This window comes from Dromaius novaehollandiae, chromosome W, assembly GCF_036370855.1.
Source record: "Dromaius novaehollandiae isolate bDroNov1 chromosome W, bDroNov1.hap1, whole genome shotgun sequence".
Taxonomy (NCBI): Eukaryota; Metazoa; Chordata; class Aves; order Casuariiformes; family Dromaiidae; genus Dromaius; species Dromaius novaehollandiae.
Genome location: NC_088130.1, coordinates 40,266,742 through 40,284,563, shown reverse-complemented (window position 1 = coordinate 40,284,563; position 17,822 = coordinate 40,266,742). Strand labels below are relative to the sequence as shown.

Genomic DNA, 17,822 nt, shown 5'->3' with positions numbered 1-17,822 from the left:
GAACAGTCTCAATTAGACAAAGGTAATTTCTAGGGGCCAGATTTACTAATGTGCACAAAGCTCAAGTAAATGGAGCTTTCCAGGGAGCTTGGAAGGACAGAAAGGAAAAAAATAAATCTCTCTCAGGAAGCTATCAAGAAGTCAGTGAAACAGGTCTGTGACTTCTATTTGTGCCCATTAGCAAAGGAATATCCATGGCTGCTCTGTATCCCTTGAGTTGAAGGTTTGGCTAGCAGAGTTGAAGGCTTCCCCAGCCAGGCTTTTCTGCACGCTGCACAGTCTGAATTGTAATGGAGCAGCGCACTTGAGGTAGCAAAGACATGAGAGCTGTGTAGGTTTTCTTAGCTTCACCATGTAAGTGTGGCAGACTTAGGCTGGTTATACTCAGAATATGCAGCAAGATACAACCCCAATCAATCAACGTTTTCCATATAAGAAACACATGGTAAACATCTGTGAAAATTTATATGAAAATTTACCTGCAACCACTGTGACTGGTCACTGTGGCCAGAGGTCCAGGCATTAACTTTGCCTTGCTTGTCGAGCCGGGCTTTTCTAGGTTCCCAAGTGAACATGTCCATGTTGAGTGTTCGGAAAACGCTGGAGGCAGTAATTTGATAGTCCTGTATATGTCCTGATTTCATCCCCAGGGGTTCCGAGCAACCTAGAGGAGCAAAATAAGATCTTGACACTACTTACTTATCTCTGTAAGTGGTTTAGGTTTTCCTATATGGGAAAGAAACGCAGCAGTTCTCAAGGAATGGGCTTTAATCAAGGATATTGTTGGGGGAAATTGCAGACAAACAAATGAAAAATAGCCAATTCCAAGCACTTTATTTCAACACCACCTTGGAAGAATTGAAAACATGATAGAGAATTTGAAGTATTTTATCCTAGCATAAATTTATGAAGGGAAACAAACAGAAAAGATGAATCTTGTCTCTTCTTCTTATCTCTGTTTTCTCTTTCTGCCCAGCAGCCTGCCATTGTTGCCTTTATTCAGCTCAATTTTATAATGCTTTTATGCCACGTCACGTTAACTATGTGTGTTTATGTATTGAGGAAACATTAGTTTTTCTTCACATCACTAATGAAGTAAAAAGTTAACAAGCACTGAGCTCTTTTACACCTTTAAATTACCTGACACCCAGCCGAAAATCGAAAAGACCCAAAACCCATTGACAGAGTGGAAGACTACAAAATAATGACTGTGAAGGAGGGAAAATAATACCAGAATTGCTTAGGAGAATTAAAGAGTTAAAGGTTTATTTGTTTAAAGCAGGTGGATGTCTCACATCGAGTTATTTTGACCATAGCTAAAGATAGACCTTGGGCCTTCCCTTTCTCTGTTAGGTGTCCTTAGAAAAATAGAAACAACATAAAGTTAATAACCGATTCTATGTTCTTCTACCTTGCTACTGTGTACTGGAAATCAGGTGGCAAAGGGAACACAGAAGACACATTTGGACCCAGAAGAGAGAGGAAGCAAGCTGACAGCAGGAGAAATGCCCTTTAACAGCAGCACAGTAACAGCAGTACTAGAAGCCAGGAGACATAGATGAGATGTTTAGTTTTTAGGATAAAAAGACTAAGAAAAGGAAGGCAAGTCAAGTGGCTGAGGGTAAGAGGGCTGCTAAGAGGTCAGAAAGGGTGAATGTAGGACTGGATGGAATAACACTTGATGGGTGTTTGAGGAAAAGGTGAAAGATGGCAAGGGAATATAAAAATAAGTGTTTTCTCACTTCCCACCTGCCTCAGCTGTCAAAAACCTGCATATGCGCAGCTGTGTCAAAGTTTACATTTTACGAATTTAGTGACCCTAATTAGTTCACTCGAATCATTCAACCTGCAAATAATATTTTGGTATACTCTAATTCACTGAATCAGAATGTGCCCAGGATTTAACACACCTCATTTTGCAAGAGGTGTATCACCCTCTCATGGCTGTGAATACATAGAACCTTGACTTGATATATCATTGGGAAGACAGAGGTTTTCCGCCTGACACTCACATCCTGAGCGGCTGAGCTGATTCCTTACAGATAGTTATTTGCTAAGCCACCAGCTGTGTTTCTTAAAGCATACCTGTAAGTTATGAAGGCTTTACTGCTGTGACATGACCTTGCTCAGCTTGCGTCTCTTGACAGAACCAGAGCACAATGTGATCACTTAAAATACCCAAAGTCTTTATTTTGTTTTTCTTTACTTGAGCTAGATACAGAAGCTGGTTCTCTTTTTCTTAAAAGCTTGTTTCCTCTATAGTATGTTTACACCCATTTAAAGACCTGATTCTTATTTGTTTTCTGTGGAAATGTGGAAATATTACTAGCAAAGACCTTCTGGTCAGATTCTACTTTCAGTTTCTCCAGTTGGTTTAACCCACAGAGTTAAGTGGAATTATTATGGATTCAAATCAGAGGAGATAAAACCAGGACCTTCAAATGAGGGAACAATAGCAGGAGTAAATGCATATTACCAGACAGAGGTGACCATAATATGCTCTTTAGTATACGAATAATTTTACTTAAACTTTGAAATACTGCAATGTTTTATATTCACCTTAAACATAAACAAAAAACAGAGCTAATATTTGAAAAACATTTCAGAACTGATTCTTAATGCACAAAAGGAAGCTTGCACAGCCTTGCCTATAGAAAGAACCACCTAGTTTAAAACAACAGCAAAACGCTTTTCTTGAGAGTAGGAGAGCGCAAATCATAGTGCAAATGAGAGTCATCTGCTGCTTTAGAAAAGGATTTTGGTTATTATTCAATTCCAAACTATCACTCCTAGATCACAAGTCATCAAGAATATTTCATCTGAAGAATCTGAAGGAGGTTTCTGCCACAAAAACATGGGTTGTCAAAACGGTTTTTCAGCAGTGGTCCAGTTTCTCAAAGAGAATGAACCCATTCTATCTCTTCTGAATGTGATTATTGATGTATGAAACAACAAATGTGTGTGCTTTTGTGTGTGTGTGCATGTGTAGTGCTCCCAGTGATGGAATTTTACACTGGTGTTCCTTCTCCACTGCCCTAAAGAAAAACAAAAGCAGAAGGGAGACAATTGATAAAAGTAACAGAGAAAGTGAGAAAGAACAATGAGAACCAGAAACGGCTGCTCTTGTGCACTCAGGTGACAGAACAACATCCTAGTGCTGTATCAAAGACAACAATAACAGATCACAAATAGCCACTTCCCAGCCCCTCTTCCACCCTGCTGCACTGATAGAAGATAATGATTCCTCCTTTTGATAAGTGAGCTCTCACCCTGAGCACAAAGCACAGAATGATCAAACTCTTAGAAAACTTTGTGTCAGTAAATAATCACCGCTATAGAAGTATATTTATAAGAATGCTCATGACTCCCTGGGACATCTCCTCCTCACTACACTGTACGTTCTTTACATTTGTTTCATAATATACCTGTGACAGGATTAAATCTCCCTTCCCTTTCTTACAACCTAGTAAGAGCTAATGCAGAGATATTTATGGCGAAGCTCAGAGGAGTATTTTAGACCAACACATTTGAGATGTTTTGAGTAGTGATAAATGATAACTATGTATGTTTAAACCTGAGTTCATAGTTGCTTCTTATTTGGTCTAGCCCAATGAAACAGTACTGAAATAATGAGGAATCTACACTTTGCAAAAATACAGATGAGGGTCTGAGAATTGAAAGAATCCACACTGACGCTATTCTCTGTTGTTTCTTCCGAGGGCACAACATTTTGTTCTTTAATTTGAGTTGCATACAGTGCCCTCATCTACCATTCCTTCAACAAAGCTCAAACGCTCAAGGAAATAAATATTAAATTTCTGATACAGTGGAGGCAAAACGAGAGATGGTGTAGATGTCAAGTGCTGGTGGCACTCAGAAAAGTTCCATCACCCAGATTTGCATGCGAAGGTCTACATTTGTCTTGTCTCAGACTAGGATTTATGCAGCATTGAGTAGACAAATTATGCTAGGCCAAAGGTGGTTTTGTTTTGATCAATACTGCGATATTTTTTCTTTTGTGAAAATAAAGAGATTTTCAAAATTATGTAGAAAAATATAAGCAACTGCATAGGAAAATGCATCGAAAGTTCATGAGCTTCCTTTTCATCGAGCCTGTCTGAAACTTTGAGCAAGTGCTGTAAATCTAACCAAATTTTAACAGACAAATATGAAGAGACAAATACTCCTTCTGCTAACTGTGAGTAGTATTTTAGCCAATAAATGCTCCCATTTATGCACATAGAATTCTTTCCAGGATTAGATATTGCTGAAGATGAACAGGAGCAGTGGAAATCTAGTTTTAAATGCAGAAGTTATAGAGGCTCCTTGCATATGAGTTTGTATGAATGGATTCTACAGATATCTATAGGTTTGCATGGAGAAATAGTTTCCAGAAAACAATAGGCCAAAGAATAAAAGTAAGTGCTGAGAAGGCAGTATGTGAAAGTATCCCGAGGACTGATAAGCTCTGGGGACTAGCATTCCTCCGCAAGAACTGATAAACTCAGAGCACCAAGAATCTGCTCAATTTGTACAAGGTCACTAAAAAACACTAACATCAACAACATATAACCTGGAGCATATGCAAGAAGGCAGAACCTGCTATATGCAGATGAAGACTACATGATTATATACACACTTGATTGAAGCAAAGGACCATGTGAAGCTCTTTTCAGACAACTACCCAGTGTCCACTTGCATGCTAGAGTGACCCCCTGCTTCTGAGGATACAGCTGGGCTTGGCCTCCCTCCCAGCTGCTGTTGTAGTCAGGTAACTATGAATGAATAACTATGAGTGAGTGTTTGAGTGTGTGAGTGAACGGCTTGAGTGAATAAATGAACGTGTTGTGTGAATAGCTATCTGTTGTTAATAACAGTTTGATTCTACTACTAATAACAGCTTAATGAGTAAAAGCTATTTTAAAAAATATTAGTTGTTATCTGTGTCTCCCCCCAAGCACACTCTGAGGGAAAGGAATTTACAACACAGAGATGTGCAAAACACGAGTAAGGCAGGAACACAAGGCCATGAGAATTAATAAATGTGTATTGTACTGATGGCTGATTACATAAGCATTGAAAATGCTTTTCAAAAAATCTGATTATGGGTCCTGGTCAGTTAAACTATTAATGATTCTACAGCTGAACATATGCTGAACATATTGCTGAAGTATGACCTAAGAAAGGGTTCATTTTTAGGATGATCATGCAGCAACATAGTCTCCTTCCCTTCAGTAGTGTTTCTTTTCTCTAGCCCCATTACTTGTTAGAGAAGCCACATCTCTCAACATGCTTTCCAGCCTAAGACAGACCATCTGGAATAAGAATGCATTAGACTGTCTTTATATATAATTATACTTTCCTTTCAGTAGAGACTGAAATTGTTTTGCTGAGCCTTGGCTGCCTGCAGTTCTAAGAAATGATGACCTTGAAACTGTTAGGAGACCACTGAAATGAATTCACTTCAGTAGCTTTCACAGTTCTTTGAGCAAGACAATTCCTGGTCATTCTGGCAAGGACTTGCTCTAAATTGTGGTTCCAGAAATGGAAGACATAAAAAAAAAATCTAATAGACTAAAGCAGCTAGACAGAATTTTCTATTTACTCTCAAATCTATCTATATTGGAAAAGGACTACACTGAGATTAATGCATTAACTTTTCATTTCTGAATCTGGTTTTGATGCCACTAGGGGACTGAAAATTATTTAACTCCTACTGTTTTGATATATCATTCAAGAACTGGATGACTATTGTTTGTACAGTAAGCAGGTAGCCACATAAAAATCATTCTTAAACGAATTTGTGAAGCACTCCCACTGGAAAAGGTTGATCCCTTGAAAAACATAAAAAAATTTACATGCTTTACTGAATTTGTAAAGGAACACGGTTCTTGCAGAGAGTGGCTACAGGTCAGGCTTTACATTTATGAACTATAACATCTGCCACTCTAAACCTTAGGAGGGTTTATATTGGCTCAACTTTTTCACTTACTTTTCCTGCAAGACACAATCACCGATTCCACTGCAAAGCCACATAGCAAATCTAAACTCAAATCTTTCCTCAAGCAGCCCAGCAGAATATATCTTATTCCAGTCCAGATGAATCACTCTTGTACCTCCAAGGATGCCGTGCAGCATATCTTTGATCAGCAGCACGATCACCCAGCAGTCATGAGAAATGACTCAGATTGACTGTGGTTCCTGGTTCTATTCAGTTGCACAGCAGACTCTTGGGCAAACAGCTTCAGTTCCCAGCAACTGTTTCTCTTCCTGTACTTTTTTTTGGCTGTACTGAGTGTAATTGCAAGTTAGAGACTGTCTTGATGCCTGTTCAATATGTGCCATAATAGCTCCTGATATTTGTTGGTATTTATTACAGCTGTTATAACTGACCTTTTCTAGGTCACACACAACTGGAGACCAACATGCACAGAAGATATACCAAGAATTATTAGGCTGCTACTACGTTACCCTACTACTACTGCTACTACTACTACTACTACGACTACGACTACTACTACTACTACTACTACTATGACCACCCTACTGTAAGCAACTATTGTTGCTTATATCATTTACATAAAAAGAGACAAATAAGTATTCTGGACAAACTGAGGGATGCCAACTGCATTTCAACATGAATAAATTTGATCTGTTTTAGACCACTGGCACAAAAACGTGTTGCTTGTTTGTTCATTTCTGAGATATGGCAATTGCTACAAAACTCACCTGATAATTCACAGCCAAGAAGTTCCATTCTCAATGTACAGTGCCTTCTGCAAACCTGAGGATACAGCCGTATGTACTGTGACTTTATTGGCGGTGTGAAGGAGTTGGCATATGGAGTGTTGTTGTCTATGTTTCCACGGAACACCTACGGTAAAATGACATATTCATAAAAATATGCTAAGAGAATTAAGAGATGTTCATTGCACTTCCATGCCTCAAACATATCTCCTTTGTTCTTCTAACCTTCCCTCCTTGGTTTTCTGCGACTTTTTCACAAATAGAGGCTGTTCTTTCACTTCTCATCCCCAACACTTCTCATCCCCAACACGCAGGATTTTAAGGAAGGCATAACTGCCATTGGCTTATACAGGCATGTGTTTGCTGCCACTGCTGAATCAGGGCCTTTGACTTGTCACTCCTAGAAGCTGGTGCATCTAATGCACGAAATTACATCTTCTTTTCAAATTAGTGTATTAAATAGTCCCTGTTCAATTTAGCCTGTAGTTATTTACATTGATTGACATTTATTTTTTCTCTCTACTTCAAGAAACTGCTCCACCTCCTGCCGAAGTCTACTGGAACCTTTCCATTGATCTCAGTGGGAGTTGAATTAAACCTAAAAGCATTCTTCTATTCTCTCCTCACTCTAACTAGATATGCTTATATTTTGTTTTCTTCCCTCATTATACACCTTTCCACACAGCATTTCAACTCCCTGCCTGCATAAGAGGAACTATGTTGAATGCTGCTAAGTGTCTTATTTCTATCTTGACTTTCACAGTAAAGTGATTCTTGCTGTTTTCCATGCAGAATTCTCTATAAAAATAAATTGTAACTATAAATCGTAAACATACACTTCTTACTGGTTGATACTGTTTGTGCAATGCAGAGATTAGCATTGATGCATGGGTTCTATGTTTTTAAGGGTTAACATTACTCTGCCAGTGTAATAAAACTAAATTGAAAACAGAGTAATGAGTAATTACTGGTAAACTAATTAAAATGAAAATCAGTTAAGTGTAATAAACAAGATTATTCCAGCCTTGGGACACAATGTTTTTACAACCATCAATTAAAGCATAAGAAATTCTTAGTAGACAGAAAGTGCAATTTTTTTGCTGTGGGTTTTTTTCAGAGAAAAATAACAACAAGGCAACATATCAGACTGCTTTCTCTGTTTCTCTGTCAGGCAATTATGCTTATCTACTAGAGATATCTCATACTTCTGAAGGCAGCTAAACTATGAGAATCATGCATATACAAATGACTTAATCTTACCATATCTTCATTTGTGCCTTTTACTTTGTACATTGACCACGACTTCCCATCATTACTATATGCAATTTTGTAAGATTTTATATATTCCGGACTTCCAATCCTCTTGGCACCTTGGGTTATTACTCCGGTGACTCTCATCTTCCTCTGTAGATTTATCTGAAATAACAATACAATATCATCATTAAACATCTGAGGGACACAATTCTGTTACTAGATTTCTAACTCCGAGGAAAAAAAAGAGAACTGTAGCATTTAAATGACTATCTCTGTTTTTGGATTAACTCCATTTATTTTTCATTCATGTCATACATATATATATAAACAAATAAATGAAAAAAAGATTTTGAACAAGAAGCATGTACTATGTTGCCATCTTTGTGTGCATATGTACACACACAGACACACGTACACAAACACAGCACTCATATATGTCTAAAAAGGAAATGCAAAAACACTTTAATACACTTAATTTACCAAAGGCAGGATCTTCCATTCTCTTATAAGGCAATTTAGAATTCCGTCTGAAAGAGTCCAAGCTAACTTCAGGTTAACTCTTTTTTTTTTGTCAAAGCCTAAGTAAAAATACACGGACGTGCTATAAAGTAATTAGACTTCTCCTCGATGCTCACTGAAAATTCATAGATTTAAAGATCATGAGTGAAATGCCAATTCCAAAGAAGTCAATGGCAAAATACCAATGGCTATTAAGGGATATGAACATTCCCAATTTATTTGTCTGGGCTAACCTCAACACCACAAAGTAAAAAATGAAGATGTACGGAGAGTTCAAGTTACAATACACAGCCTTAATTTTCCCTTGCTTATCCATCTGTGATATGTGAAAGCTAACTCTACTCTTATAAAATTCAGACTGTTATATTCATAAGTCAAATAATATTAGCATCATCAACCTCATCTCTGCAATGGAGACTGTCAAGAGGTAATCTGTGACAATTGCACTCCCACCCCATACCGACAGGCAGTTGAAATCTGTAACTTTTATACCAAATGAAGCTTAACAAAGTGATGTCACACTGTGAGGCTTGCATAAAGGTGCAGGTAGACGTGTGAAGAAAGGTGGTGAGTGGGAATAATAGAGAGTAATCAACTGAAAAAGTGTAAATAACACAGGCTACTTTAGCCCTTGCTTCCTCCAGAAGAACCTTGTGGGTGCTGCCCAGCTGCTGGGGCAGCCGTGGTGCCCCCTCCTCGCTGGGCCGCCAGCCCCCAGGCAGGGACGGGGGGAGTCAGAGACAGGCCACGTATCGGCTGCTAAGACCCCTCATTGCACGGCGGTCTGATTATTTCCTGTCACTTGCTAATGTCATCCAGGGTCTATTAAGGACGTAACGTGATCAAACGTCGATGTTACAATATCTCACTAAATACACAATGGGAGAGCAGGAAAGACAATATTTTCCTGTGGGTTTTTTTTGAGGGGCTCTAGCTGTTAGCTGAGAAATAGCTACTGCCCCTCAAAAAAACCCCACAGTAAAATACTGTCCTTCCCCGCTCTCCACAAATAGTTCAGCTTTCTGATATTTCTCTTTCTGAGGCAAAAGAAACACCACTGTAGTTTTATCCCATTTGCCCCGTATAAGTAGTGAGTAAACATTCATACACCATTAGAATAACAGTGTTTTTTGCTAGAGATTTAGATCCGATTTGTATTGTTGCGAGACAGAAGAGAAGCAGCCCCATGAAAGTTCAGAATTTTTGCAACATCTTTCTTATCTATGCCAGGAAAATTCAAGAACTTCTGCAACTGCAAAGTAGTGAATGGAATCAGGAATTCAGACAGGTATAAATAAGAAACGCCTCAGGTCTAATCCATTTAGTCTTGAAAAACTTCCTTTTTTCCCACATTCTTTCAAAAAAATCACTGTCCTCCCCCCAAAATACACACACACACACACACCCAACCCTGTGTTCTCCCAGTAAAACCAGAAAATGTTATAGTAAGAGGACAACTCCAGAGACTATTATCAGCCCTGAACACAGACAAGTCTGTAAGTAAAGCGAAATATACTTGTACTTCAAAATGTAGTTAACATAAAATAGCAAACAGGCACAAAGACTTCTAGAGGTCTCTTGTGCAAGCTATATATATAACTATATATATATAACTTAATAATACTCTTAAACAGGCAAGATAAAACAAAAGAATTTGTCATCTAATATTTACAAAAATGATAATAATTAAAAGAACACCATCTCCAAAAACAAGTTAGAAAAACTACAGTCAAGAACAAAATAGTCATTGCTTATTTGCCTTTCACATATGCTTATTTTCCTTTAGTTATGCACATATAAGACATTCTACTGCTTGGGAAAAGGAAGATATAGTGTAATATCCAATAGGTTTTCTTTGATTCAGTCATGCATATAACTCGGTATTTTTTTCAGCCTTATTCCCCAAATCTTTTTCAGATAATAATCTAGGGAAGGTTTTTTGGATGAGGATTTATGTAGAAAATGTTTTTTCTTTTATGGAAGAAAGAGAAGCTTCTAATGAAACCATAGCTTTAACCACCTGATCTTATATTCGCAGACCGGCTCCTTTCCATGCCCCAGCTTCCTTCTCTAATGCACAACAAAACAATCACTGCAATTTAAGAAGTGAAACAATGACACAAAGAAGCACCCAAAATTAATCTCCCAAAGAGTTTGATACTGTGCTAGAAATTAAAACTGAGAAAAAAACAGTCCTACTGAATGAAGGGAAGATTTGGTTATATAATTATCAAAAGTAAATAAAAATAATTTAATTTTTAAATACTCACTTAATTAGGCATAATGTTTAACCTGTGTTCTTTAAGCTTCAGGAAGTCTGCCTTTTTTTCAGCTATAAATGAACCCCCTTACTTCATATCTGGATATCTGTATGTATAAGCTATATCATTTTATTTACATCTGTATTTTAAAAGACAGAATCTTTCCTTTTAGGATTTTTCTGGATCAGCATCCCTGCTGAGTCCAAAACAGAGCTTTGGCTTTAAACGGTATTGAGGTTCAAATAAGGTGGGAAATAAAAATGGGACACACTGTTTTGCAATTAGGTCTATATAATCTGTCACTGTTTGCAGGAAACTCCCAATGAAGGGGAGGGGTGGGGAACACTCAGAAATCCCTGCAGCTTTAGTATGTATGATATTCTCCTGGGGCTGACTTTGCCTGGGGTAGCTCCAGTCAGTGCATATGGATACACCAGGAATTAATTGGCTCTTTGTGTCTGGGTTCTTTTATGTGCTTTAAATTTTTCAAGCCAGAGCTTAGCAAAACACAGAATATTACAGCTGTGCAATGACTATAATGAAGCAGCTGCTGAAATCTTTCTTAGTTAATATACTTCAGTAGGAAACAGAGTTCCCAGTGTGAAACGTGCACTAGCTCTCTCAGCACTAAAAGCATTTTTAAATGCATTGTTCTCTGGCAATTGGGGGGTGGGGGGGCAACCCCCCCCCCCCCCCCCCCAAGCCTTAAGATGCTCTGCTTTGCGGATACAGGAGAAATATGAATTTAGGATAGGACATTATATATTCTAATTACATGGATGTCCTAGTTTTAAAACAAATAAAGAGGTGAAAGTAACCAGGATAAGAACAAGAGTGTAATGCATCATTTTAAAAAGACAACAGCTTATGTAAGTATAAATATATTATTATCTAGACTAACCAGACAAATCAAGAATGATAGAAGGCCAATAGTAGCTTGAGAGAAGATAAAAAAGCCCAATAATCTCAAAGTATTAATGGGGGGTAAAGACCTTGGAAGAAGAAACTTGCATGGAAATCTGAGGAAAGAACAAAAAAAAAGCAAAAAAAAAAAAAAAAAAGGCAAAAAAAAAGAGAGAGACCAATCAGTTCTACTATCCTTACTTACATTTAAAGTTGCTTTGAGAGCAACAGATTCAGACTAGGCACTTGGCCACAGTGCACAGTGCTGCATCCAGACCCAGCTCTGAGGGCGCTCCTGGATCCAGCAACTTAGAGGTAGCCTAATTCACCCAGCAAATTTCAGGGAACGGTCACAAGCACACAAAGTAAAGGATGCCTGTTGCCTTACTTCCTATTATTAAGCAGCACTTGGTATCCCCAAGTAGTTTTTTTATTTCAATGAAATTACAAAAATCAGGAATCTGTGGGATTAAAAAATAAGCTTAGTCTCTTGATTTGGGTTAGACCTCAAGATAAATAAACAGAAATGTGCATGATTATGTGAGGTTTGGTCCTACAGTAGAACTCGTTACAGAACTTCAACAGCTCTTTCTTCCCCCGGGGTCTCCCAACTGAAGAAATTTAAGTTTTGGTCTGGCAATTAACATGAAAGCTACTGGGTTTCTCTGGAAATGGTATAGCTACCATGCTCCTTCACTATTCAGTGGTCAGGAAGATGAACTGGCACTGAAGGAAGAAAGTCAATACCATGTGCCTGCCTGGGGATCTTGTCCCCAGTGAAAATAAATTATCCTGACTCACACTTGTTTCATGGTGGTGTAATCACATTGACTCAATTCATCTAAATCTGGGTCCACAAGAAATAGATTACGCCTATGTGATATATAGTGGACGATATAAAATCATTATGCTGATATTATGAGTCGGATAAGAGCTCAACAACTAACAAACATGGGAGACAACTCAAGCTAATAAACAGTGCCAAGTGACAAAATATGGTACCTCAGGTTCAATGCTGTATAAAATGAGGAGGTTGAACTTATGTACTGCCACCAGGTGCCTTCTATCTTGTATCATGTAGCTTACTGGTTCATAAAGAAGTCTCTTTTGGGATGCTAAATCATTCAGATGTCTATGTCAAAGATGTAGCCAATAAAAACTTACCATTTAACTGGAATTTAACTTAAAAGAACCCACATAAGAAAGCCAACAAAAGAAATGGAAAGTATTTTCCCAAGAGCCATACGAACAAAGTAAATTTACAAGCTGTTACAGATTGCACAGAATAAAAATGATACTATATTTTTAGAGACAATTCAGAACCAATCCTGCAAGTCTGCATGAGGTGTTTATAGCTTCACTTTCAGGTGTAAGTGTAGGACTATAGGACTGGATGGAACCACTTGAAGCTTATTTCTCATGATCACAAGAAGCCATTCAATAAACAGTTAGTCCAAATGGCTCAACAAAACAAAGACCAAAAATCACTTCCCAAAATACTTAACAAATCTTAGACCTTTAGGAGAAAGACAAAAAGTGCAGTTGTAATATGTCAATGGAACAAAACAGGAGAGACTAAGGACACCAGGACATCAGTATAGACTTTCTGTGGTAAGTGAGGTTTCCACATACGTGCATTTGGCTTTAACTTCTGACTTGTATACTATCTTTTTAAGAAGTCTTTTTTGATAATATTTGGGAGACCTAATACATGAAGGCTGAAAGAGTGAATGGAATGAAACAGAAATCATTAGACTTCAAGTTGTTCATTTGCCATTTAAGATATTCTTGTCCATCTATGAACAAATAGATACAGATATAGATATATAGGTAATATTTAATTGCATTCTCTGTTTGTATAATTTGTTCCTTAGATTCAAAAAGTATACATGAAAGATTTATTTTTAGATTTTTTTGTACTTTAAGGTAACAATAAGGCTATTGAATCAAACTGAAAAACTTCATTTTGAAGACAAGATTAGTTGCCAAATGTCATTAAGGACCTGACTTACAATTTGGGTCTTAGAATTTGGGAAACACCATACTCATATTGGAGTGCTGAAAAATTTGTTAGGATAATCAGCCGATCTGTAAAATGTTGGAATTCACTACACATACCACATTTTCAGGGTACAATCCATTTTCTTTTTAAATTATTTTCAACCTGTTTTTTTCTACTACGAACATTAGTAGAAGAAAATATGAATAACTTTTCCTCTTTCCTAAGACACTAAGCTCAATAATCTGAAAAAATAAGTTTTTCCAGTGGTCTTCTAATATATTTCAATTTATGCCTGTTTTCTCTATACCTGTTTTGGCTGGTTAAATTCTCTCTGGTAGATTTCTGAAGCCGATGCTCTGTAGTCCCAGACTAGGTGGCCTGAATGCAAGGAGCTCATGTACTTTGTAATCTGGGATCAAATATTAAAGTATATTCAACATGCAGAAGTTATGTACTTGACAAAGAAATATTTGAAAAGATCAGCCGCATCTCTATCTTTTGCGTTATTAAATACAAGAGTAGAGAAGAGGGATGAGAAGGTGCAGTGACTTTAGGAAGATACCATATGTGATGCTCCTGGCCAGAATAAATAACTATATTCCCCTCATCTGTTATTGCACAATTAGCAGTAACACCATTAATACTGACAGTACGAGTTTTCCTGAACTATATGTTAAGAGCAAGCTTCCAAAAAAATGCTCAGGTTAAATACCTCACAAAATGAGACTGTAAATATGTGTTTTCATGATCCGTCCTTTGTAACAGAAATTCAGTTTATGGTGAACTGTGTTGTTTACCTGTTTCAGTTATGAGATACAAGAGCATTGCTATAAATAATTCTCCATCTTTTCTGGCACAAAGTATATTTCTTTTACTAATCCCCGTAATTACTCGTACAAAACTAGGGCTAATGAAGGGATCGATGTTATGCTGGCACGTGAAGATTCTTTACAGCAACCCTTCTCTGATGATTTCATCAGTTTTTGAAAGTTTACCTTTTTTTTCTTCTTTTTAAAGTCATAATTCTGATAAAGCTAGACAGAAAGCGCCCACAGAAACATCTGATGAGAAATAGGGACACTTGCCAATGGACATGTTTGTAACAAAATCTTAACATATTTAGTTTCCACCCTTAAAAAGTGTGAAATATCACTCACAAACAGAAAAGATAAATCCAGAAAGGGAGAACAGCCATTCAAGTATAAAGATAAAGTCAGTCTAATACTAAATGGGTGCAAACTGGCCAAGAGTAACTTTTGACTGGACATTAGAACAAAAATTTGTACCTCAGGGAAGTAAGGTTCTGAAACAGCCTCTAATAAAAAAGGACAGGCACAAGAAGAGTGACTGGTCTTGAGCTGGAGAAGCTTGAAGAACTCGGGAATGGAGCACACTGACATGATTCCTGCAATACTGGAGAATTTAACGAGCGTGAAAGCTCCCTCCCATGTTTCCCTTTCCCTCCTCAAGCACTAAAGGCCCTGAACGCTACTGAGCATTGCTGTTTCACTCTGAACCCATGTCAAAAGCAATGGGTTGCAAAGGGGGACTCAGTGTGCAATGAGGTTCAGAAAAGTCAGGGCAGGTCAGCTCTTATTCTGTTCTTCGTTGCACACTGTCGCCACACCTGTGATGTAAGGGGCTCGTACATCTTGCTCCTCTGCGTTGTTTTGTCATTCGCCTAACCAGCACTGTCAGCAGAGCTTCCCCAGATTTAATTGAGGGCATTAATGTAGTCAGTATAGCAGCAGTGATATGTACTTTAACTAGTATCCAGATTAGGTAATATAGTGATTTATCCACAGTGGTACTCCAGCTGTTGCTGCCATTCTTGAAGGATTATTAAAAGGAGAAAAGCCAACATTTCTTATATTTTTGACAGTCTAGAAGAACTCATACAGTAATTTGCTACAGGTCACCTTACAATTTATAATTCCTAATTCAACTGTGAGATTGTACCCCGAAGATAAATCAGTCAAGTATTTTGTTATTTCTGATCTGCTATTTTGTTATTTCTGATTTGCTATACTAACCCAAACCATTTTTGTCCTGCTTCCATAGATGCAGAGCCAGCAAAGCCGCTTCTCGACCTTGCTACCAACTTCTTTCCAAACTCCTCTTCCTGCCACTGTCGTTTCTAGTGTCCCACTTGACTATCTCAACTTTCAGTAACAACAAACAACTCTCAGCTCTTTTCTACACTCACTTACGGCTTATTCCCAGCCAAGCATCTAGAAGTCCTTGTCTAGCTGGAAGTATCCCATCATCTTTGCCCATCTTCAATTGGACTATTTCTATGGTTCAAGTTAGGCATGTTGGATCAGAGCCACAATTTGCCCCATTAATTTCATTTGCCCTCTGTGAAAAGATCAGTATATATGTTAAAAGCCACTTATATGGAAAACATAAATACAGGGATTGTTTAGACCAAATTGTAATGTAACACAGAGTAGCATATGTTATGGATAATAACAAAAAGCACTCACTTGATCTGGCTTTTGTTGAGAACTTTCACTTTATGCCTCAGAGAGCTTACATAATTAGACAGACTAAAAACCCGCTTGGTCTGTTTCTTCTTATTATTAAGTCATTATTTTAGTCCCAAAGGTAGTTGTTATGAATGTCATTAACTGGATGATATGAATTATTCAACTACTGGCATGTTTAGACTGTCATCTCAAAAAAAGGCTCATAATCAGTCTCACATTGTTCAGAGTTCTGTAGCCCAGTAAAATTTCACCTCATTTGCAAAGTATTGATTAAATGGTTATTAATTACCTGCAATTTATGTTTAGCTAAGAAACACTAGAGTATTTTATTGCTATTATTAATCCCTTCATATACCTTCAACTTCTGACTCCTCTTCCTGCCTTTGGCAAGCTGATGCCTCTCAAAAAGAATTTCCTCCAAACATCTAGAAAACTTCTTAAAGTATCGATTAAAGAATGTGCAAAAAAAAATTGTCAGAAAAAATATCAATATGTATGTCCACATCTAAAATAGGTTTGATTTGGCTGGTAGAGGTTAGTAGATAGGATGATGGGTCACAGAAACAAACATGCACTTCTGTTTTAATCCTACAAAGGCCAGTAATGAGAAAACCCTCATCTTCAGAGAACTGAAAAAAAATAAAAAGGTAAAATATCAAAACTACCATGAAAAACTATTCAAAGAAAATTCACTATTTATGTGTCCATGACAAAGACCAGAGCTACTTTCTATTGCATTCTCTCCACCTGTTTTTAAGGCACTTTGGTAGTTGCACTCCAGTAGTTGCACTCCAGTAAAAGCTGTGATAATAAATAAGGTCTGACCTGAAGCCCACCAAGGACAACTGAGAACAATTCCCATTCTGACTTCAGCAGGTTTTGCCTAGGTCTGATATAGCTTGTCAGGCCAAGAAATGTTGAGTTAGAAGGAAATGTGCTGGAAAATAACAAGTCTGTTAAAGCTAAATCTGGAATTGAACCTACCCATAGAAAGATGGCAGCTGAAGCAAAAATTGGAATAGCAAGGAACACACAGGAGATGAGACTTCTTTTGAGCTGTGGGATCCATACTGGGGTTTCTTTCCCAGATGCACATTCCCTTCACAAGGAAACTGAAGCTGCTTACTTACCCCTTCTCATACTATCACACTTCAGTTACACTTCCTCAGCCAATAACGAAATACTGTTTTCAGTTGCTAAACAATGCCATATTTCAATTTTCATAAGACAGGTAAAATGCATACCTTTACAGTTTTTCTTCCTTGGCCAAGGTAATTGTAAGCATCATATAAATTCCTGAAACTCTCTTTTCCAATGAGCCTGACAATCATATCCGGGTGGCTGTATGCTGCCTATCATGTTTATCATCTTACCAATCTTTTTTGTTCTTCCTCTGTATCTGGTAAGTATCTCACATTTCTCATCTATTTAGTGCAGAAACTTTTTAGTTCTCTGTTTATTCAAAACCCAAAGCACACTGCAGTTCCAGCTGCAACTAGGACTTCTGACTGATCTGACAATATTAGTAAATAATTAGAGCAACTGTTATACTGTCTATTCACCTCATGACAGAATTTGTGGCAGAAGTACAAATGGGGAAATAGGAGTAAGTAATAGCAATCTTCCTCACAACTTGTCATCCTTGAG

At 37.6% G+C, this 17,822-nt stretch overlaps 1 protein-coding gene across 2 annotated transcripts in view; it reads right to left on the bottom strand.

The window, feature by feature from the left end:
• LOC135324426 (EGF-like repeat and discoidin I-like domain-containing protein 3) overlaps positions 1-17,822 on the bottom strand; it is a 262,585-nt gene that overhangs the window by 52,287 nt on the left and 192,476 nt on the right. For both annotated transcript variants that reach the window (XM_064500716.1, XM_064500717.1), the window contains 3 exons: positions 8,008-8,163; positions 6,730-6,874; positions 480-664 (listed from right to left, as the gene is read on the bottom strand). In XM_064500716.1, the coding sequence (XP_064356786.1) occupies positions 480-664; positions 6,730-6,874; positions 8,008-8,163 (486 nt within the window). The remainder of the gene's footprint in view (positions 1-479; positions 665-6,729; positions 6,875-8,007; positions 8,164-17,822) is intronic.